Raw genomic sequence first — 23923 nt, 5'->3', positions numbered from 1 at the left:
TTATTTCTCAGTGTGTTTACGCATCACTCACAAGGAAATGGTTTTATTTTAAAGGGGCCGATTCCTTCTCATTTCCAACTCCAAATTCTCTTCTAGAGTAGCTTTGCGTGCTTTATTATCTCATCCTCAGCCTTGCTACAGCCCCTGAATCACCCACTGTCTAAGCTGATTTAGTGCATCTTTCTTTAAGGCCACTCTCCTCTTAAACCAGCTTTCTTCTGATTTGCTGCCCCTGGCAAACAAAAGGCTTGAACGGCAGATGGATTAGGCTGCTGTCCTCACAGCCAGAGGTCTGTAGGAGCTACAGTAAATGTAGAAAAAGCTGTCTGAGAACGCTTGACTTTTTAAAAAATAATACTGAATATAATATAAGCATTCACCGCTGTAACAGTACATGCATGACAGAAAAGAAGGAAAACTTAAAAGATCAGCTTAATCAAAAGATGAGTGTTTTGTTTTTGTTTTTTAGGACAACTTTTTGTTTCTGCACGGTAATGACATGAAGGACATTTACACCAGACATTAAGAGCTAAACGGCCTCGGGCTCATTAGAGCCACCCATACCTACTGTGCTTGTAGTAAAAGTCTGTGTAGTCTGCAGTCAGTGTGTGTGTGTGTGTTTGTACATGAGCTGTAGGGTACACCGCAACTGCATGTCAAAAGCCGCAAACCCCCAAAGTGACAGTGGATTTAACTTTGAAGTGTTTCCCAAACAGGTGTTGATCGGTTTATTTGTGGAGGAATGATTGCTCTGGTGAGAGATGACACACTCATCTTAGGTGGTTCATTTGTCAGCCAGGTAATCGGGATGAATGAGTTTTAGAACATATAGTCAGAATCATAGTTTGTTTTTTCCCTCAGTGGGCTTACTAAGGCAGTGCGTCATTTGATTCAGAGAGAGAGAGAGAAAACACTTGTCTGCGCGCTGTCTCGATGGCCCCGGGTTACTTCTTCTGCTTGGGTGAAGAGCTGCAAGCCTGAAGTGGGACGGGCAAATAGGAGAAACTTCGCCCCCGTCCCGTTCTCCACTTTTAATGAGCGCTGCGCTCAGGCAGGAGAAAAACTCCAGGTGGAAGAGCGCTCGCACACGCGTTAAACTGCTTTTCAATGAAAGAGTAAGGATCCAGGAAACCTGCGCTGGGAATCACCCCTTTAAACCTCGGAGGATTATTATACCTAATCAGGTAAGCACACATCATTACTCAGCGAGGATGGGAATTTTGAACGCAGAGCTAACAAGCAGCTCCACATAGGAATTATTTAAACGACGCGCGTAATTGGCTTCCAACGCGTTTTAGTCCTATTTTTTCTGTCGGGGATTTTAAATCAACATCGCATGTTATTTGATTTGATTCGATTTTTGATTTTCATGTTATTTCATGAGAAAGTTGCATTAACAAGTTGCTTGAATAAACCGTGCTGCTTAAATTATTTTTTTAAAGTTCTTTATTTTTTCTTTTTAAATAAAATAAAACACAAGGATCTAAGTTACCCAAGCTTTTATCCTGAAAGGAATCATTCTGCCAGAGCTTTAAATTATTGCAGCTGCAAGAATTTATCAGCTATTGAATTACTTTCTTGTACGTTATCTTCTTATGTGTTGTGTCTTTCTGTTCTGTTTGGTTTGAAACATACTGATTAAGGGCAGGTGGTCTCTATACAGTATGTCCAGCAGCAGAACATAAACAGGCTCTGGCTTGCACTGAAGCCAGTGCCAAGAATTAAAGTAATTCAGCCTGTGCTGTGCTGGATAAACAAATAGTCAGCAGCAGCAGCACAGCCCAAAAGGCTACAGAAATGACCTTGTAGAGACATGTTGGCTTTCCTTGGTGTCTGATTTTGATCTCTCTCTTATGGTTCCTTAGTTGGCTTGTTACTACAACACTTGGCACATCCAGCATGCTTACAGTACAATTCTGACACCTGTGAAGGGTGGGATTTAACACTGCCTGGCACGGGTGTGCGTGTAAATACTTTCTCGCTCTGGGCATGCAATCACCCAGGAACTTGGTGAAAGCAAGTTCTCAGCTGGTCGTGATATTTAAATAAGCCTCAGTCCCCTTTAGTGTGTACCCTTGTTGCATTTGCACAGGTCACTCCAGCCTAGAAATGTGGCACTGCTGAAATGCAGAAGTACCTTTTACTTGGCAGAAGCTGCATTAGAGGAAAAAAACAACAACTGTGTGCTTTCAGTTCAAAAAAAGCACTCTGAAGACTCAGATGCACCAGTTATAAGTGTTTGTGGTCTGTACCTATGCTTCCAAAACCTATTATGTGCTGGTCTTTGAAGTACCCACAGACAGCCACTGTTTACATTACATCCACTGTATACCTGTGCTGCTCCTGCAAAATGTGATTTTTTTTTCCTGCTTTATGCATTGTGAAAGTTTTCACAGCAGCTGAATTTTTTTTAATTTCACTAGCAACATCAGATTAGCTGGTTTCGTGCAAAACAGCTCGGCACTGTGTAATCTTGGTGAAGACTGTTCGGTGCAGGTAATCCACATTGTAGTGACAGTGTTAGTTGAAATGGACTTTAATGCCTTAAACTATGTGAGCTGTCTGAGCTGCTTTGCTTTCTACAAAGTGACTAAGGCTCATGCACAGAGCCTTTGTAGTGGCTGTGAAAATCACTTTGGTCTTTCTGTAGCTTTTTTCATACTTGTTACCATGTCAATGGTTTGTTTGATTTGTATCCCCACCCAGCTGAAATTAGATGCTGGAGATCCCAATGAACACCGAGAATATAGCTGATGCAACCTCAGAGGCAAAGCTAGGCTATTTAAATTACACATGTTTTATCTAAAGTTTAGGCGAACGCAAACTATAGGGCACTTCAGCAGTATGTAGGACAATGTGTTTGTGATTTGTCTCGATGCTAAATGTCTGAAAGTCCTTAAATAAGCATTCTCCAAAGCTATCTGAGCATGTGATAAGTTATCCCAAATCTTTGTTTATTTTAGCTTCTTTAGTAGAGAGTGTGTTTGCGTGTGTGTGCATGTGCATGTCAGCATGCAAGACTGTGTCTCTGCAAGTCTCTGAGGATTCACTATCTACTGTACAGGAAACTCCCCTAAGTGTTTGTCAAAGGATATCATTTGCCCACCATTTCATTGCCATGAAAAGGAGGCATTTAGACGCTCACACTAAGAACACAAATTCCAAATTATCATCATTTTTGTTTGTCATTCATTTTTTCCACTATGATGTCATCCTTTTTCTCAGTGAAGCATAGACACTAAATTACGTTTTTGCTTTGTTTGATTGTTTTTTTAATTTGTCGCTCTAAATTTGTAAAATTGGGAGATTGCTGCCTTACACCTGATCTGTTTGATCAGCAGTTCACTTCATTTATGAAAGCGCACTTACTCACCTCTCCTCTTACTGCAGATCTGACTCCTGCACTGTAGATGCACATATCTGTCCCAGCTTGTTTCCAGCTTCGTTTTTCTTCACTCGGGAGGAAAAATTGTAGTCCCAACTGTGCATCAGTGATCTGCCTACCTGTCAAAGCACAGCACTGTGGAAAAACCATGTCAGTGCTCATGAATGCACTAAGGAAAGATTTGGTGATCTTAGTTTTTATTCAACAAACTACACTGTTTTGTGCCGCAACCTTTGTAGAGAGTTAATAGAGAGCTATGGAAGAGAATGGCTTGCGGTATCTTAGTACTCCAAGACTGTTACAAGGATATTTACACAGCATACCTAAGTTTGCCTGACAAGCACATCTTTCTTTAAACATGTGATGGAAATGCAGCATAGGATGGTGCTGAAGCAGTTGATAATTCACTCTTGAGTCTGTAAGAAATATTTTAGCATTCTGGGAAAATGTTTTCTCTTTTTGTAGGACTGAGATTAAAACATTGATATCACTTTACTGCAGCATAGTCAACATCCAACAATAATTTGGACTGAAGCTGGAAGGGAAATGGGTAAGGGCAGGTTGCCTGTATATTCATATAATTTAGTAACAGCAGTTTTCTGCATAATTAGATGATCAAACATATTATATTCTGCTTATTTTGAGTATAAGCTATCTCTTATTCTTGCTGTTTTTGTCTCTGGAAAAAGGGGGGGAAAGCCTTATATTCACACTTTGTCTTTTTTGATATGAAGTTGAAATCGCATGTCATATGACTGAAAGCTTTCTATGCCGATATAATTATCTTACTTTTATGATCAGAGCATATATGGGCATATAAGTCTGTATGTATCCTATTTAATCCTTAAGAGGTGGGCCAGCCTCAACAAAGCTTTGCACAAACATTGTCACACATATAGCAATCTTTAATAATTTATGTTTTTAAAAAACATTTTGTATAAATCCCAATACTTTTGATTTTTGTATTCATCCCCCTGTGAGTGTAAAATTGTGTTCTCTGTTTGTATTTGTTTCACATGGCACATTAAACATACATAACCTAAAGATCACCAAAATTTGTATCTGTGGCAGAATTTTGTTCAAGTTATACTAAAGAAGGAATGAAGAATTTGAAAAACCACCCCAGGGCTGGCAAAAACTGCCTATAGGGTGGGTTTTTGCTGGTAAATATAAGGCTTGAGTCAACAACCAGTTAGCTTAGCATAACCACTAGAAAGAGATGGACTTAGCTAGCTAAACAAAACCCAAATTAAGTCCAGTGATAACAAGAAAATAAGGTTTAAAGACTCTGAAACTTTGCTATCACTTTAGGATAGTTAAAAAACCAGCCTGACTAAGTTCTGTGGTTCTGAGTTAACACACACACATGTTAAGCTATGCTACGTTAACCAGTAGCTAGTTCAGGCTTCATCAATTTTCATGTCTAACCTCTAATAGCAGATAACTTTCCCATGTATCAAACTGATCTTGTAGCAATAATTAAAATGTGGTTATAAAAAAATCTTTAATCAAACAAGCCCATTACCATGAAAAGGAAGAAAGCCAGAGTTTATTTCCCCGGTTCTCTACTCACAGGAATACCACCGAAGCCAAAGTCTTCTTTCTCACAGAAGCCATTTTTCACGTGGAATAGGTAAACACAGGCGTTCCTAATGACATTAAAGAAGGTTCTGTTATATTCAGGTACAGAGGCTCATTATTAAATGTCATGGCTAACACATGTGTTTACACACTATTTCATGTGAAAAATGACACCACTGAAAAAGGGTCTTTTCAGAAATGCTCTGTGAACCTGTGTGCTCAGTGTGGCCACAGTTTGACATGTTGTCAATGATACCTCAGTACGTGACCTGAGGTAGTAGCAATCATCAACCAGAGTCAGGTGTATTTTTAAACACGTTCTCATGTAATAGTAAAGTTCTGCTAATATGCAGCACTTCACTTTAAATAACATAGTTTTGACCCTGCTTTCAGAGGTCAGACATGGTGCCACCCCTGTTAAGAGGTACAGTATTCCTTTGTTAAGAGGGAGACTTCAGTATGTAGTGCTGTCCCAAAGCTCTTGTACACTGCATGAACTAGAATGTTGTGCATCCTAAAGAATCTCAGTGGTGGTCCATTTTATTTTAGACCTTGTTGTTGTAGTTACCACCAGTGCGATCTTTACTTTACAGCTGACACGCAAAGTGCAGAATATCACCTTGCTTGGCGGTCCTCATCTGATCTTGTTAACGCAGGCTTCAACGTATGTCTTTACTTTGGACAGAATGACAGACACTGAAAGAAATTTTCTTCTTACTGTAAACAGACAGTGTTCCAGACAAAGATCCAGCTTGATGTGGTTGCGGCTGTCAAACAAAGCCATCTGACTGAACATATCCCCCCATTCCTATCGCATTAAATTATGTCCGTGTGCGCTCTCTAATAGAGTCTGCCTCCACGGACTTTTACATGCAGTTTTTTTTGACTGTGCGCAGATGTTTGCTGTAAATCTTGAGACTTTTCCAACTGGAGAAACTAGAAAGAAATACTGACTTTAACTAATGTAAAGTGTCTGAGTTGACTGAGACCGTGCAATGTTCATCTGGCCACCTTGACTTTACAGGCAGTAGATGAGATACTCAGCTGTTTGTGTAGTGCCACTCCATAATCGGCCTGCTGTTTATCAAAAATGTTTGAGAGGGTGTGCCTCAGTAGCATGCATTTTCTCTGCTTTGTTCTTAGCAGACACAGCATTTGTCATTCTCAGGCCTGTTGAGTGAAAGGTCCAAAGTTGCTTTCAGCAGGTAAACGTAAAGTTTCAGTTTGACTTCCTTCTTCTCCTTCTGCCCTTGCAAAGGTTATACAAGAACGTCTGACTAACGTGCTGAAACATCACTGTCCATCATGATCAGAGCATCACTCACTGCCATCTGCCTTGGTGAGCAACCCATTTCTGTGTCTGCAGGCTATACTGTTTTCAAATACATCAAGGTTGACTACTATAATATCTCCATCAGGCTTTCTGCACATTAACACCATCAAACAGCAGTCTCCTCTGTCATTGAGGTCTTGTGTGTAGAGTAAACATACTGATGATTATGATCATTTGTCTGCTGTTACATGAAACTCCCTCTGCCTCACCCTCAGCGCTCCTCCTGTCGTACCAATGCTGGGCCAAGCCTAACGGACCAAAGAATAAGAAACCAAAGCAAGGTAGGCATCGTTGCCGAACAAGCCTCAGTGTCCTGCTTCAGTTAGGGGTCACTAAACAAGCAAAAATAAACCCATAATATTAAAGAATATTGTATGACTGCATTGGTTTGCAGGCAAAAAGCTGTGTGTATAGCAGCTGAGGTTAAAATTGGGCTGAAGTTGGCTTAAAAATGTGGGTTTTTACACCAAACGTTTGTTTCTACAGCTTCTTACTCTATATATGTTAACGGTCTGAATTACATGTTGAAGTATAATCAACAAATACTTTCAAGGGACAATTTTATTCTTGATTAATCAATAAAATGTAAGTAAATGTTATGAAAGAAGCAAAACTGTCTGGAAATGAAATCTAAAAACATTATGATCCTGTCTTCCTTTTCTTCTTTCATTGACAGTGATTCCAGCTGTAGAGTGCGATGTCAGAGCAGGAAAGGTCAATCTCCCAGAGTTCATAGTAAAATGTCCCCCACGCTGTAGGGAAACCAGACAGCAAGTCTATGGGACAGGAGTGTTTGCCTCCATCTCCAGCATCTGCAATGCAGCCATCCACAGGTTAGCATTGGAGTGATGACTCTAAAAAAAATGAATGGGTGAAATCAAAACTATCATTTAACAGTAAAAAATTGGTTTCCACAGTGGCGTAATCACCAACTCAGGAGGAAAGGTGATAGTGAGGAAGATGGCTGGACAGAATGTCTACAAAGGCAGCAACTCCAACGGCGTGCGCTCTCTGTCTCTGCCTAAATGGAGGGAATCATTCGTTGTCTCGGGTATAAAGTCAACAAGGTTAAATACAGTTCTTTAGAAGTCACTCTCCAGCTAAATGCCAACTTTGTTGTGTTTCAGTGGGCAAGCCTAAGAAGGGAGTCATCTACCCATCTACTCTGGATTACGTCCCTTCAAGACCGACCTATGTGAAAACAAGTGAGAGGAGGTTATTTTTACCCTCATAGCAAGTTTTTATGTGAATTCATGTTTTCAGTGCATGAGCTGAGAGAGTTTCAGATATAGAGTACCAGAAAAAAAGGATTGGTACCATGCATTTTTTTCTGATAATTTTATTAAAGGAAACTTAAATGTTTTTTGGGTAAACTTCAAAGGTTCATACACTATATTACCAAAAGTATTCACTTGTCTGCCTTCACACACATATGAACTTGAGTGACACCCCATTCTTAATTCATAGGGTTTAGTATGATGTCAGTCTACCCTTTGCAGCTATAACAGCTTCAAGCTTTCTGGGAAGGCTTTCCATAAGGTTTAGGAGTGTGTTTACGGGAGTTTTTGAACATTCTTCCAGAAGCTCATCTTTAAGGTTAGACACTGATGGTGAGGAGAAGGTGTGGCTCACAGTCTTCGCTCTAATTCATCCCAAAGGTTTTCAGGACTCTGTGCAGGCCAGTCAAGTTCTACTAAGAGTTCCTGTCACTGGAACTAAGGGGGTCGAGTCCAACTCCTGAAAAACAACCCCACACCAAAATTCCCCCCCACCAAACTTTACACTTGGCCTAACCCAGACTCATCCATTGGATTGCCACATGGAGAAGCGTGACTCGTCACTCCAGAGAGCACAACTCCGCTGACAGTGGCAGGATGCTTTTCACCAACGCTTTGCATTGTACATGGTGATAGAAGACTTGGATGCAGCTGCTTGGCCATGGAAACCAATTATATAAGGCTCTCTACAAACTGTTCTTGAGCTAATCTGAAGGCCACGTGACGTTTGGAGGTCTGTAACAACTGACTCTGCAGAAAGTTGGCGGCCTCTGCGCGCTATACGCCTCAGCATCCATTGACTCCGCTCTGTGATGCTACACGGCCTACTACTGCTTGGCTCAGTTGCTGTAATTTCCAATCACCTCTACTTTGTTATAATTCTACTAACAGCTGACTGTGAAATATTTAGTTCATGAGTGGACTTGTTGCACAGGTGTGATCCTATCACAGGACCATGCTCGAGTCATTGAGCTCCTGAGAGCGACCTGTTCTTTTACAAATGTTTGTAGAACAAGTCTGCATACTTAGGTGCTGGATTTTATATACCTGTAGCCATTGAGGTGATTGAAATGCCTGAGTTCAATGATTTGGATGGGTCAGTTAATACTTCTGGCAATATAGTGTATCACCATGTGCGATAGATGGCTGGTCAGAACAATTTAACATGAGAACTTAAAAGATTCTCAAACAAGCAGTGAAGGTACTAAATTTCTAAAGATAGATATTTTCATCTTTATTGTTATCTAATAGTGGTGCATAGCATAAATTATCTGGTAATTGTGTTTACATTTAAATACTATTTAACTACCAAAATGATATTAAAATAAAGCATGTAGAACTTTTGCTTTCCAACCAAGTCTTGCTCAGTGTTAACCCTGGTATCAAAGCATCTGTTGGCACCAGATCAATGCTTTCTGGGGACAAAAGGTTAGTAGATAGACATCCCGGCGCTTGACTTTGGCATGATGAGCTTTGCTCAGGCTGAGTGCTGCAGGCTGGTGAAGAATGTTAAGAATGCATTACAACACAGAAGTTACTGTAGACCTTCTTCCTCTCTATCCATCTTCATCGTGCACCACTGCCTTTGTCTGTTTTCTTTCAGATCAAAAGGAGACCACGATGCTTCCTCCAACATCAACAGCACCTGAACCCACCACAACAACTCCTGAACCAACCACGACCACTACCACCACACCGACTCCCACCACTGCTTCCACCACTACACCTCCACCCCCTACTACCAAGGCTCGACCCGTTGTACATAAAGTGAGGGAAGCAGGTGAATGAAGCAAACACTTAAATGACTTCTGTACCAAGAGTGAAATCGTTTGTGCGCTGCCAAGTTGACATTAACTAATAACATTAGCAGTAACTACAAATACCAGAACAAGCATTCATTAGTGTGCAGCTGACTAATAAAGTTGGATGATTGCAGATGGTAATTGCAAGCGACAACTGCAATTAAGACAAATTATATCTGCTCTGCGATGAAGTTAATATGATGCTGTTCAGTTACTAACAGCATATATGATCAGCAGACCTTTCATCACTCTCATTAAATGAAAAGATTATCAGACAGTAATCACTGAGTCATCTGCCCCGTTTTGGATAGAAATACAGCGATAGTGAGTAGACAATGCTACAGTATCATAAGGTATGTGTGCAAATTACATGGGCTATGTGCCAGACAACCTTCCAGCTATTTCTCTCCCTTTCATTTTCTGTAACATTATCTCTCTTCACTCCATATCGGCACTCCATTTGTCTTTCTTCCATCCAGGCAGCATTCACCCATACCTTGCCCATGCGGCAGCTTCAAATTCAAGTAAGTAAAAGGAAGCAAAGAGGGACTGACAATATTTGTCTTTGTGGTGTGAGGGTTTCTGGTGGTGTTGCTTAAAGCTGCTTTAAGGTACGCAGGAATAAATATTCACATAAATATTGTCTCTTGAAGCCATCAGTGGTCATGCATTCAAACCAAGTTTGTCACTGTCAGTGGCAAACTTGTGTAGTGAAGTTCAGATCAGCTAACTTGTTTTAAGTAGAAAACTTAAAACAGGAATGTTATGACTGGGGCTACTGGGTTATAGTCCATTCAAAATAATAAACAGTTCACTAATCTTTTTGGTAACTTACATGTAAACATAGATTTATGTCTAAATTTGCCCACATTGTGTCATATTGTGTTAGGACAGTCACAGAGTGGTCAAAGAAAGAGTCCCAGCCAAGGTATGTGAACACTCTCACTCAGTGTGCAGCTCATGGAAAGTCTTTCAAGCAAGCAATTCAAATGTAACTAAACCATAGCATTTCTTCAAAGTATTCAGAGGAGGTTCCTATTCACATAGAGTTCCACAACGTGCCAGTGCAGGTAAACAGATTTTTAATTTTGATGTCTTCTATCTTATTCTACCTACATCCACATTTCCTCTGTCTTCCTTTACTTTGTTTTTTCCTGTTTCCTGTTTCCACATATGTTTTCAATAATTTTCTAACAACATCCAGACCGGATTCTGCTGTCCTGTTCAAGTAATGAACTATTTGAACTGCTACTATATTCAAAGTATATTGTGTTGGAAACTATTTAGTAGATTTAAAGGACTCTTGTTTAATATGTTTACTCGCTTCATATTAATTTCACCTTGTGTTTATTGGCAAAATCCACTGGCTATCCTGACTGAGCCCCCAAATATTTTACAAGCTGTAAACTGATGGCTCAGAGGAGCCTGCCGAATAAGATGGCACAAGACTGATGCAGGTCAGCAAATGTTTTGCGGAAATTAGTGCTGTCAGCGTTAATCTCGTTAAAATGACATAACTGCATTAACGCGGCAAATCTCCGTTAGCGATTTGCCACGTTAATGCGGTTATGGCATTAACGTCATTTTAACAGCACTAGTGGAAATAAAATTATTTGCAAAGATGGACTACACAGAAAAGGGAAAAGGGGGACCCTGAACCAACCACAGAGTGGGGCATAAGATTCAGGCCTCTTTTCTAAACTAACATTAGTAAGATAAACTAATAAAACCAAACCAAAACCAGGTAACTCCGAAGATGATAGATGCCCTGAGGGGATGCGTTACAAACCTATCATATCATGAATAACATACAAATGTGGTGTCATTTTATTATATTCATGCTTTCTTGTTATATGTTTCTTTCTTCATTGTGGTCTCAGGTATACACAAACAAGAGCCAGGGTCGCCTGTCCGGAGGCAGCCATCCTCACCAGTTGGTGCAGGTCAGCCTTGTCATTAGCACCCACATAGACACATGTACAGAGCTACAAACAGGTAGGCTTGATGGAGCTGGTGGGGCTGGGGTCAAGAGAAACAGGGGTTACTGATGTCTTTGTTGGAAAAAGAATCCAGGAGAAGTATGAATGGTGTAAGTTTGACCCTGGTGTTGACACTCATAAGCTCCTGTGATCTTCACCCCAGGGTCACCACTAATCCGCTCTATCAAGCATCTCAGCTAACATTCCTTTCACCATAACTGCTGTTCTCTGCCCTCAGGCACATCCTCTTACTCATATTTTCATTTTCCAACATGAAAAGAGGCAAACGAGGAATAGTTACACCCAGCATATATCTTATTGTTTTCGATATCATGCTGTGGGCAAGCTTCAGCTTCACTCAAAGCAAAGCAGCTGGGCTGTATTTGTAGATGAAGCCCCAGAACTGAAGCGCTCTTCTTTCCCCTTTTCCACCTTCCTTTTCCTCTCTCTCTCGTTCTGCCTGTTTCTCATTGCTACAAATAGGTTTTAACAGGGTTCAGCCTGCCCAGCCTGAGCGAACTCCAACCATGAGCCAGTCCAACCCTGGTAAGTATCTCCAGATCCAGAGTGGTAGTCCACAAAGTGCTCATGCACTGACGTAGTACATATACAGGTCAGATCAAACAGGGGAAGAACTATGGAAGTAAAACCCTGTTTGAAATGTTTTATAAAGCAGCACTAATGTTTACCGTCTGTGGGACGCTATGGTTCAATGCATGAGCCTGCTTTCTTTAAAAGAGGTGTGGAAATCAAAGATGCTCAACTTTCACCGTACCCAGCAGTAAAGAATGAAGTTTATATACCTTAAAGGTGAGAGATGATATAATATAACTGCCATGCCATATTTATGCCATATTTTCACAAAGTCCAGAGTAACTTTCAGTTTGAACTAAGACCAGGATGAGAAATGTGCTCTGTCAGTACAGTAATAACAATGTATGACAGATCCCATCTGGTCTGGGGTCTTCCCCTCCCTTGTAAATACTTTGAGAAAGGGAGGGAGAGATGAAAGCAGTAGCACCAAGTGGCCTTGTGCTGCTCCCAGAGAGACGTCTGATCCAGTCCACAGTACTGCAGGACCTGGGTCCGCTGAGTAGCTTGTCAAGAATAGAAAGCTCTTTGCCATTCAAACCAGGCGAGGTTTGGCTCACTGAGCAATGTGCTTCTGTTTTTCTTCCGAGGAATGCAAAACCATGGATCCCTAAAATTATACACATTTTCCTAAAGTCCAGTTTAAATGATGTCTGATCATAAGGTTTGATGATCTGAGGTCAAACCTAAACCCACTGAGATGTTGATCAATGCAGAAAAGAGGTGTTAAGTTGGGCATTTGGTGAGAATAATGCAATTTTTAAATTTATTGAATCCCTGAGGGGAAATTCTTTGAGCTGGAAGAGGTCAGAGGTGAGGATTGGCCTCACAGCAGACCCCCTGGAGACGGCAGGGATTCACTGTCTTTCTCAAGGACACACTTGAAAGGTAGATGCTTGCTGACTTTGACATTTCGGACTATGATTTATGAGCTGAAGGATTTTCTCCGCAGTCGCTTTGCCACCCCGCTGCTTCAAACAGATGTTTGAATTTATCGGTCACACAAGTGAAAAAGTTTTGATCCAGCTGAGCCTTGTATGTGTCGGCACCCACAAAGATCCATTCTGTCCAATGGGCCTCTTCCAACAAGTCTCATGCAGACATGTTAGTAATGCTTCAGGCATACCATACAATACCCAAAGTGAGACTGAGTGACCCCCGGGCCCGTGGTGACCGTCTGCCCGTGGTGATCGCTGAGGTGGCTATGATCTAGAGAGTTAAACTCAATCCTTATAAAGCACCTGCTTCATTAGAAAAAAATAACACTGCTGTCTGCTGTATAGCGCTGGGCCTTTGACCAGCACCAGATTAGCCTAATCTCTGCGTCCTACTATCTACACTGACCCTAGTTTGACACCAACTTTAGAATAATACTCCCACGCTTCACTGGACGGCATGCTGGGCTCTCCCAGCCCGTCCTGGTCAACAAAGGCCCTGCTTACTGGCTGCCACTGGATGGGAACCTCAAAGCCCAGTCTGTGTGTTTGTGTAAGCTGCCCATCCACCACAGAGAGGGGTTAGCTGAAGTGTGTTGTCATGGCTCAGTCAGTATAAACAGATGAAATGCACTGTTATGGTTTTGCTCCTCTGTAAGGGATTCTGGCAATGAAGCCTATTTCAATTAACCTTATGAGGCTAGTTAACCTGATCAGTGTTGTTAGCTGCTCTCTAAGTAGAAACCTTGTGTGAATGCAGAAGATCCAAACATTTTTTTATCTTCCTTTTTCTCTTTTCCCTTAAGGAAGAAAGAAAAATTGCTAAACTTTCCTAAAGCAGGCTTTGGTCACTCAGTCTGTGTCTGAGTGACTCCTTCATGTTTACTGTCTGACTCAAGGCTAAACATCTTGTCCAACCTCCACAAATAAAGTGGTTTGTGGAGTCACAAGTATGCGCCTCCCCGATGCTTGTCCTGAATGCAGCTTTCTAATCTTCTCACCCCTCCGTACAGCTTTACCCAGAAGGGATTGGCCACTCCCCTCTTTTCCTCATCCCGATTGGTTCCCTGGAGCTCGCCGACCAGCAGGTACCAAGCACAAAGGCAAACAGATAGATCAGGCTACATGTGGAAATCATAAATATTTTCTAAACTGACTAAACACTGGTTAGTGTTCAAAGTAATCAAGCAACTCCATCCTTTAAAGATCTCTTTAAAAAAATGTTAATAAAACCTGAAAAATCTATGAAGCACATGAATCCACTGGCTGCTATGAAAACCTTTACGTATAATGAATTTTTAAAATGATCACATTAGGTTAAAACGATTTTAGAGGTGATGATTTATAGAAAAACTGCAAAAACATGAAAGCTGTTATATTTCTGGTGGTTCACTTTGCCAAATCATACTGTTAGAATAATGAAAATCAAATCATCCGTAGTTTTATTACAAGTAATGTCACTAATTATTTGATGTAGATAGGCTCACACCTATAAATTTACCTTTTTGACTTCTTAAACATGAGTTACATTTTATGCATAAAGATATGTTTAGCCATCCATTGTTTTTCAAGTAGGCAAGTTTTTCCTTTCCTTAAAAACTAATACAGTTTTAACCTTAAAGAGTACACTGAATACAGGGAACAGCATGTTTACTTGTATGTTGCATGGACCTACAAACAATTCTATTCAGACTTAAAAACCAATTAAATGTGTTGGAGAGTAACATACTTTACTTAATTCCAAGACACTTTTACTTTGAGTATATTCATTTTATGACACTTTTACTATGACAAAGGGAAATGTACTTTTTACTCTGCTTCATTTATCTGACAGATCTACTCACTGGTTGTTTTATAGCAGATCAGGACTTTAAAATATGTTGTGATAATAATAATGGTAATAATATGGACATTTACTGCATAGAGGAAATTTTTCCAGTGCCATAAATGTCACCTGACCGTATACGGGATGGTCCACCTGCAATATTTCATCATGAGTAAAAACAGTGTATGATATAAAGATAAAACCTGATAGAGCCCAGAGATCAGAGTTTTCCAGAAACATTGACATTAAGCAAGAGTAAAATGGCTTTATGCAATAATGTCATGACCAATAACTCAGTGCAGATGCCCTATTAACACACCTTTATTGATTTATTGAGACAATTTTACATGCAGAAGCCATTTGTATCATTACCAGGAGCACCTGTTGGTGCAGGAACAGGTTGCTGTTACTCATCATGGTGCAGACTGTCATCCAGCAGTGTTCTGTAAGATAAGATAAGATAAGATAAGATAAGATAAGATAACCTTTATTAATCCCACACGTGGGAAATTTGTGTGCTCTTTTAAATGCAGTCGAAGCTTATGTAAAGCTGTTACATCACCTGATGCTTCTCTTACTTATACAATGTAGTTGCATTCAATGAAACTTGCACATCAGAGTTTCAGTTGAATGACCTCGATCAACTAACTGTCAGATCTGGGGTGCCCACATGGGGTAGAATTAAGGCTGCAAATGTTCACTCTAATTAGCTAATGAGAAGATAATTATTCTGAGCAGCTTGTATGTAGCTCTTTTTTCTGCTCATGCCTCCACCTTCTCTGCTGTACATTCAGATGTAAGTTATGCAGCTCCAGACTCAGGATACGCTTGGAGTGAGACCGGCACACCTGAGGTTACAGGTAAGTCGGCTTTCTTTCTGTCTTTATTGGCCTCTTTACTGCAGGCTACTACACATTGTATGCATTTGTGTTGCATGTGCTAACGCAGCATGCTCATGTGACTGATACAGTTTGGTATCTGCTGACCATGTATGTGTTGAAATTGACTCCATGTGTAAGTACATGCAATGTGTCTCTCGGGACATTATGTTTACATGCCATCTGCCTGCCATATGGGAGACTCTTTGAAGTGCAAAAGAGAAGAGAGCAGGGCAGGTTTATTGTGCATGTGAGAGCGAAATAATGTGAGGTGATAATTCTGCATAAAGCCATTGTTTTCACTGGTCTGGGATCGGTTGGGGAGAACATACCAACCAATCACAACCATGAAAATGTGTGCTTCTCCCTCTGAAGTTCTGTCCATACTAACGGGTCTCAAAACATCCTCCTCTAGCTCGGGATTACAGGCCTGATATCTCAGAATATGAGCGCTGGTATTATAACCTTGGACAATACCGTAAGTGTTTTCCTTTTATTTCATTTTTGGGAACTAACAAGCCTTCCGGTTTGATGTTGTTAAATGAGTGGGTTGGGATCATGTAAAAGCTGTTTTTACATGTACGGAAGTAGCTTTGTATGCAGAGCGCAGCATATTTCACAAAAATGTTGAACTTTTCATTGAAATGCTTTGAAGAACGAACACATTTTATTTGTTTTCTTTCACACTAAAAATACACTTACAATACGGCCCAGTGACAAAACACAAAAGGGCGTGCAAAAAGATTACTGCCCTGGTTCCGTCTGTTTGAAGACACAGCCGAGCATCCGAATCCAGAGGGATATGGTTTGGAAAACCGAGTGGCTTAGCCATTTTCAGGGTGTACCACAAAAATAGCACCACACATCCAACCAAATGAAACATGGCGCCAGTAAGGACAGGCTGTAATGCTATGGTGTGGTTTTGTCTTGTGTGTCATGGTTCACCATCACTGACAATTTACTTTCAGTGCAGCGACCTGCTGACTCGGATCGTAAAATAATGGATACGGCCAACACTAAAGGTGAGGAGGGGTTAGTATGACTGCAGCTGTTTGCATCCAGAAAGACATGTATCCATCCATCTATCTTAAAAAAAAAAAACACTTTAAAATAGGGCTGTGCGATATGACCAAAATCTCATATCCCGATATAAGAATTCTATCGTCCTATAACGATATAAATCACAAAAATGTAACATTTTCTGTAAATTCTGTGAATCTCGGGCAGCTCGACTTGCATGAAGTGTTTCCAGCTGCGCGTCATGTAGCTGGAGTCGAGTGTTTTAACAGATGCATGAAACGATACATTTTTAGACATAAGTTGTAAAGGCGGCCGTTTTCTTTGTGAGTATTTATTACACAGGGTGCTGCGGGGAAAAGCCTGTTCTAACGTTTGAGTCTAAGGTTTATTTTTTAGCACCTGACGGCTCTTTTTTACTTCTCATCCGTAAATAGTCTACTCTTTCACGTAATTCAGTTTATTTTGAAAAGTCTCAACAGGATCTTGAGCTTTATTGTGAAAGGTTTACGTGGTACGTAAACAAGCGGACACGCGACTGTGTTACCGTCTTTGTTGCTAACCACAAACAGGCGCTTGTCCGTCTGTAGTGTGGTTATATTAAATAACTTTAAGAAATTAATATAGCCACTACAGTGACCATCAAATGAAAAAATATTGCCGTAAACAGTTTATTTTGCGACACCACGAAACAAACGATAGCGTAAAATGAAACGATAGACGTTTTTATATCGTCATCCGATATATATCGTTATATCGAACAGCCCTACTTTAAAAAACAGAAAGTGACACAAAGTGCTGTATATTGAAACTAAATAATAAAAATACATAAGATATGTCATTAGCTCAAGTTAAAAGATGTTTCTGACTTCTGCTGTTTTCTATATGGGATTTGTGTTGAGTGTTGTGAAATTGTTACCTGCTGCTCTGCGATAAAAGCGCGCTAACGCTGAGCTTGTGTGATGTCATCTGTGCAGTGGAGCCGGTGGACGCCTGGAATCCAGAAGCGCCACCTTATGAATTAGGTAAAACAGTCGCTTTGCCAGTAAATCCCGAGTTCTCACTGTAAATACAAACCACTGTGACGCCATCCACGGAAGAGCATCTGGATTTCTGCTCAGCCTGTAATTGAAGGAGTCGAATGGTGTGGTTGTTTGAGGGTAAAATCGGTTGCTGTTTGGCTCAATATTTGCCACAACAAATACTGGCCAACATTTGGCGACTCCAGAAAATGGGCAGCTGGAAATTTTTACCAAACAAACTACTGGGTTTATTCTACAAAAGCAGACATGTGCTCTCACTCCATTACAAAGCATGAATGCATTGCCTTGGATCTTATAAATATTATTGGACTAAAAAGGACGGGTTTAGTTATGCACTCAATTATTTTTTTTGTCACATTTCTTCTTTCCTGGAATAAAAGAATATAGAACATTTGTTTATTAGCTAAAATGTTCCCTTTGTTTCTTGATTTCCAGGCTTCAGTGTGAGGGAGCAAGAACCTCTCCGCAAAGCTCCTGAGCCTGTGTCACAGGGAAACCCAGGTATGGTCCCCATACTGCTTCAACGAAACTGTAGCGAGAAGTGTTTGTGTTTTTCACTGTATGCACTCTGTGTGTTTGTATTATTGAGGGATAACACACATGTTAAAGAGACATCTTTCCTCATAAAACCCCATAAAACCCTAACCCCAACTTAAATACATGTAAATGCATCAATTTTATACATTTGTGAAGTCTCCTATCCATAAAATCCAGAGCTTGTTTAATTTGGCCTTACAGTTGTGGTGCTAAATTTGGGTGTCCTTTGGGGCAGATAGTTGAAAATACAGCCCACACTTTCAGTTGCATTTTCTGTATAAACTAAGTGGCCACTTTGTTAGGTACACGTGTCCAAGTGCATATTAATGCAAAGATCTAAGCAGCCAGTCACAGCACAGAACTGCTGAGCTGAGCGCTGATAATCTATTTTCAACATTGCATAAAGTCTCTTGATCCACTGCTTCGATAGAAACACCTGCTTAGCTGCTCATTACTATAAAGATTAAATCAGCCAATCACACAGCAGCAATTCAGTGCATCTAGGCATGAAGATAAGGGCAAGACCACCTGCTAAACTGATCAGACCGAACATCAGAATGGGAGAGAGTGATTTTAAACATTGCATGGATTTTGGCATCAGATGGGCTGGTCTGAGTGTTTCAGATGATCTACTGAGATTTTCCTACACAATCTTCTCTGAGGTTTACAGAGAATGGTACAAAAGAGAGAAAATATCGAGTGAGCAGTGGTTCTCTGGGGGAAAATGTCTTGTTTATGTCAGAGGTCAGAAGAGAATGGCGAGACTGCTTTGAACTGACAAGAAGGCAGCCTAAATGCACAAAGACTCAAACCTTGAAGCAGATGGGCTACAACAGCAGAAGACCACACCAGGTGCCACTCCTGTAGGCTCAGAGCAAGAAAACGGAGGCTATAATTTGCACAAGCTCACCAAAATTGGATAATAGAAGATGGGAAAACTGCTGATTTCTTCCTGACATTTAGATAGCAGAGCTGTATTTGGTATACAGGATATGAAAGCATGGATCCATCCCGCTACATGTCAGAAGATCAGGCTGCTGGTGGTGTAATAGTGGTGGTGGTGGTGAGGGGCACTTAGTACCAACTAGCAATCACTTAAACACAACAGTCTACCTGAGTGTTGTTGCTTACCATGTCTGTCCTTTTATGACCACAGTGTACTCATCCTCTAACACACAACATAACACACAGTGTCACAAAGCTCTAACATGAACATGACAGTGAGTTCACTGTACTCAAATGGCCTCCACAGTCACCATATGTCAATCCAATAAAGCAGCTTTGAGATGTGTTGGTGCAGGAGATTCACATCATGGATGTGCAGCAACTGTGTGATGCTGCCGTGTCAATAAGGACCGAAATGTCTGGAATATTTCTAGCTCCTTCTTGAATCTGTGTCATGAAGAATTAAGGCCGTTCTGAGTGTATAGTTGTAGCTACCTCATGATATTTGGATCTAATAACATGAATTTGTGTAACAGATTGTAAGGTGGATCTGGCCTTTCTGATGGATGGGAGCTGGAGCATTGGAAAGCGGCGTTTTAAGATCCAGAAAGACTTCCTAACTGAGGTGGCTCAGACCATCAATGCGGGTGTGGCAGGCCCCATGATGGGCATCATCCAATACGGGTAACCTCTTTGTTGTTTTTGTGTTATCTTGTACTTTGGATGACAAAAAATAGTGAAACTGCTGGTTGTCTTGTCTCGAAGAGATGACCCTGTGACAGAGATCAGTCTGAAGACTCACTCCAGCTCCAGAGAGCTGAAAGCAGCCATAGATAAGATTGTGCAGAAAGGAGGCCTCTCCAATGTGGGTAAGCGACCCTCTGCGTCAGCTGCCAGCCTACACAGCACATGCCTACAAACACAAGTGTGAAAGGGAAAGGGGTGCAATTATCGCATGGTTTACTAGCCAGGCACATTTTCACATGCAAGTATAGAATTAAATCTAAATTTGCTGCGAGACAGTGTTAGCAAAATTACAGTCCTGATCCTGTAGGCCGTGTTTTTCCTCTGCTCTGCCCAAAATGGGCTCGGTTTTAGCAGCCCAGTTAAGGGGCAGCTTTCAGAGAGCATTGGTTTTTCTGCTTTGGTTGGTGCGTCAGCATGCATCCACTGCCACATGTGCCTTTATGACTTGCTAAATTTTGCATCCCGATCCAAATAGTGTTGTTTGCGTTTGCCCAGAAGTGCTCTCTAATCATATAACAGTGTGAGTGGCTGTAAAACTTTCTAGTCTCCAGCAGAGCCATTGTTAAGACCACCGACGAGACTGTAATAGACTAAATGATAGGTATCCACATTTTTGTGATTATGCACAGTTTGAGCTATGCATCCCATAGAGAAGCAAAATATATGTACTTTACTATGTAAAGTTTTTATATGGCATTCAGTATTTTCTGTATAAAAGTCAATTTTGTGTCATTTTATATTCTAGCCTATTATTCACATAAAGGATGAGTTTAAGCTTTGTGATGAAATGACTGTTTTTATACTCCTCAGCTTTCTGTCCGAGACTTGCATATACAATAAAACCATTAAGAATCTCCCCGTTGCCCCCTGGTGTCTTGACAGGAAAAGCCCTCCACTACATCAACAAGCACTACTTCAGTGATGCCAATGGAAACCGAGGAGGAGCTCCAAACGTGGCTGTGATACTAGTGGACGGTTGGCCCACAGACAAGGTGGAAGAGGCGTCTCGACTCGCACGCGAGTCCGGCATCAACATCTTCTTCGTCACCATCGAGGGTCCCGACGACAATGAGAAGCAGAACCTTGTCGAGGCCAACTTTGTTGACAAGGTAGGTGACACACGCCGTCTCAGAAGTGTGCCTGTGCTTCGTGATAGAAATCAAAGCAGTTTAAAGCACGGTGTGTTGTTTTGTCCCGCAGGCCGTGTGCCGGACAAACGGTTTCTTCTCGCTTCCTGTGAACAGCTGGTTTGCCCTGAGGAAAGCCGTGCAACCCCTGGTGAAGAGAGTGTGCGACACAGACCGCCTGGTGTGCAGCAAAACCTGCCTCAACGCCAACGACATCGCCTTTGTCATAGACGGCTCCAGCAGCGTGGGGACGGGCAACTTCCGCACGGTGCTGCAGTTTGTGGCCAACATCACGCGGGAGTTCGAGATCTCAGACACAGACACGCGGGTCGGCGCTGTGCAGTACACCTACGAGCAGAGGCTGGAGTTTGCCTTCGGCCAGTACAACAACAAAGCCGAGCTGCTGAACGCCATCAAGCGCATCAACTACTGGAGCGGCGGGACCAGCACCGGTGCTGCCATCACCTACGCGGCAGAGCAGCTTTTCAGCAAATCCAAACCCAACAAACGCAAGATCATGATTGTCATCACGGATGGACGCTCTTATGATGATGTCAGGGCCCCGGCACTGGCGGTCCATCGCCAAGGTCAGACATCATCTGTAACAGAATCTGAAAAATAAGGCTGAAGTTAAGGATCAGTGATGCAAACAGTTGTTTTCTCTGTTGTGTGTCAGTCGACAGTTTGGTGTCAATTACTGTCTGATGTGAAAAACAGTGTGTGTGTAATCTGCTCTCCCTTCTCATCTAGGTGTGATTGCTTACTCCATCGGCATCGCCTGGGCAGCCCAGGATGAGCTGGAGTACATCGCCACAGACCCCGACAAGGAGCACTCCTTCTTCGTGGATGAGTTTGACAACCTCTACAAATTTGTACCCAAGATCATCCACAACATCTGCCAGGAGTTCAACTCTCAGCCCAGAAACTGAGGACGTACGTGCCGAGAGGCCTGTCCGGATCCGAGGCTTTAGTAACAGAGCACTGCTGGTAAATTTACTCTGTCGCCCAGATGGCAGTGCTAGATTGGCTGCAGTGCCCCATATTTGAAGAGGGAGGGGTTTGAATGTAGGTGGGGGCAAAAATACATGAAAAATAATTTTTATCCCAAATACTCAGATGGTGCTAATGTTAAAGGATTGGCACGCAGTGTGACAAACTGACATCACAGCTGTGGTGTGGTGCCAGTTGTTTTCTGTCTGGAGACAAGTTTTTAACAGTTGGAATAGCACCAGTAAGTCACCCATTATAAAGGCTTTATAAGTTGCTACTTGTCTTATTAATGCTAGAAAATTTACTAATGCTTTACAGAACGCCTAATCTTTCATACTTGGTATGCAAGAAATCTGTTTGCAAGCAAGCATGGCTTCAGGGTACATTTTAATCCATCTACGTGCAAGTACAGCAAGACGGTTGAAAACATGTGAAGTGCGACGCCCCAGTTGTATGCATACTACATGCAAAAGTAGCAAGTGGGCAAGCACAGACAGCGAGCCAAGCTGGAAAGAACAAGCCAGCATTTGGGTTGCCAGGTTGTGATATTTCCTCCTAGATGGCGCTTTATCTCCTTTAGCATGAAACCTTTGTCAAACGAGAAAAAAGCTGCACAACAAACGCTTCAATTAGCGAGTTCTCCATGTTAAGTAAATATTTAATAATCTAAAATTGTGACCTCAAACTTATAAAAGGCATAAAAGGATATTAAAAGACCATTTCCACTGCTTGTCAGGCCTAATGTTATGTTTAAAACTGGGCATTAGTACATTATTCATTAACATTAGTGTAGCGCTTTTTGTGTGACTTGTAGTGCCTTTTTGAAGGGTGACTTAGTGGGAAATAAACATACTGTAAGACTGTCTTTCTGGGGTATGGTGCTTGCAGAGAAATATAGATTTAAAGCATGCCTAGCACTTCCTCTTATGGCTTAAAAACCTTCATAAACCTAATAGCGCGGTGCTTTTTACAATTCTCTGTAAAGAGAAAATACTGTATTAGAGTTGGTGCATTTTAATCTTCCTAATAGGAGAGATTTGATCGTAGGAACATTGTTTGGGTTCCTAAGAGACTAAGGTGCTGAGATGATTTTTACATGCAACCAAAAAGTGGAGGTGAAAGGCAAAGCAACAACACGGATGTGGACTTGTGTGAAAAGTAAGCTTGTTTATCTTTGTAAAGAGTGACGGCAGATCCCAAATCTGCTTCTTATCAGGAATAAAAGCAACTCATGTTAATCTTTATTTTCTAACAGTGCTCGCTTCTAATATTGCAGTTTTGTTGGAAGAGTATTTATGATTTTATCATTCTTATGCCCTGTTTGTACATATGCATATTCAAGAAGCCTATCACTAATAATGTTCAGATAATTAATCGGTATTTTTTGGGCAATTTTTAATAAAATAAAGAAAATGAAGAGAACCTAAAGTGCCTTTTTATTGCAGTGTGTTAAAACTTCACTTTTCAGTTTTTATTCATTGAAAACAAACCTCATGAAGTCATAGTGAAAAAGAACCTCTGAGGTTTTGTCACGGACATAATAAGTCATCTGATCCTCAGAAAATCTGAAAATTGTTTAAATAAACCTCAGATGAATTACAAAACAGGACATATTATTCTATGCCATTATTTATTTTGTCAAAATACAGACGTACTGTTGGAAAAAAAATTAAGTGCACTCCTGCTCCTTCTACAGGAATTAAAAGGAGAAGTAGGTGCTGCTAATCAAACGGTCATCAGCAAGCGTGAGCATCTCTGTGAAAGCAGAGGTTTGGGCAGTTTGCTGGTCTGGAGCATTCAGATGTGCACACAGTGCCACAATAGGAACGACATCAGAAATTAGTTTAAAGAAGCAATTGTTGCCCAACCTGGGATTTAATATATCCCAGATTGATGGGAATATATTATAGGCCTTTCCCAAGAAATTTCTA

General features: G+C 41.2%; 1 protein-coding gene across 6 annotated transcripts; it reads left to right on the top strand.

Moving 5' to 3' along the window:
• The first annotated feature begins 983 nt into the window (after positions 1–983).
• On the top strand, positions 984–23408 carry vit (vitrin). 6 transcript variants are annotated; one of them, XM_086258636.1, is made up of 23 exons: positions 984–1184; positions 6225–6305; positions 6515–6580; positions 6976–7132; positions 7217–7350; positions 7427–7504; positions 9180–9356; positions 9858–9902; positions 10268–10306; positions 10398–10448; positions 11259–11321; positions 11841–11903; positions 13897–13971; positions 15503–15568; positions 16002–16064; positions 16555–16608; positions 17581–17628; positions 18082–18147; positions 19665–19812; positions 19894–19997; positions 20758–20984; positions 21076–21589; positions 21753–23408. In XM_086258636.1, exons 2-23 carry the CDS (start codon positions 6272–6274, stop codon positions 21929–21931), a joined length of 2451 nt encoding a protein of 816 aa, XP_086114762.1. In that variant the 5' UTR covers positions 984–1184; positions 6225–6271; the 3' UTR covers positions 21932–23408. The 6 variants fall into 6 exon arrangements, with proteins under 6 accessions (XP_086114762.1, XP_086114764.1, XP_086114763.1 ...); XM_086258638.1 differs by lacking the exon at positions 11841–11903; XM_086258637.1 differs by lacking the exon at positions 16002–16064.
• Positions 23409–23923: the final 515 nt, after the last annotated feature.

This window comes from Aulonocara sp. 'chitande type north' Nkhata Bay, linkage group LG13 (genome assembly GCF_057382095.1).
Source record: "Aulonocara sp. 'chitande type north' Nkhata Bay isolate Kocher_YH1m ecotype deep benthic linkage group LG13, A_spYH_male_GT1.1, whole genome shotgun sequence".
NCBI classification, from domain to species: domain Eukaryota; kingdom Metazoa; phylum Chordata; class Actinopteri; order Cichliformes; family Cichlidae; genus Aulonocara; species Aulonocara sp. 'chitande type north' Nkhata Bay.
The sequence above is the reverse complement of the archived record's forward strand: the minus strand, read 5'-3'. Positions and strand labels throughout refer to the sequence as shown.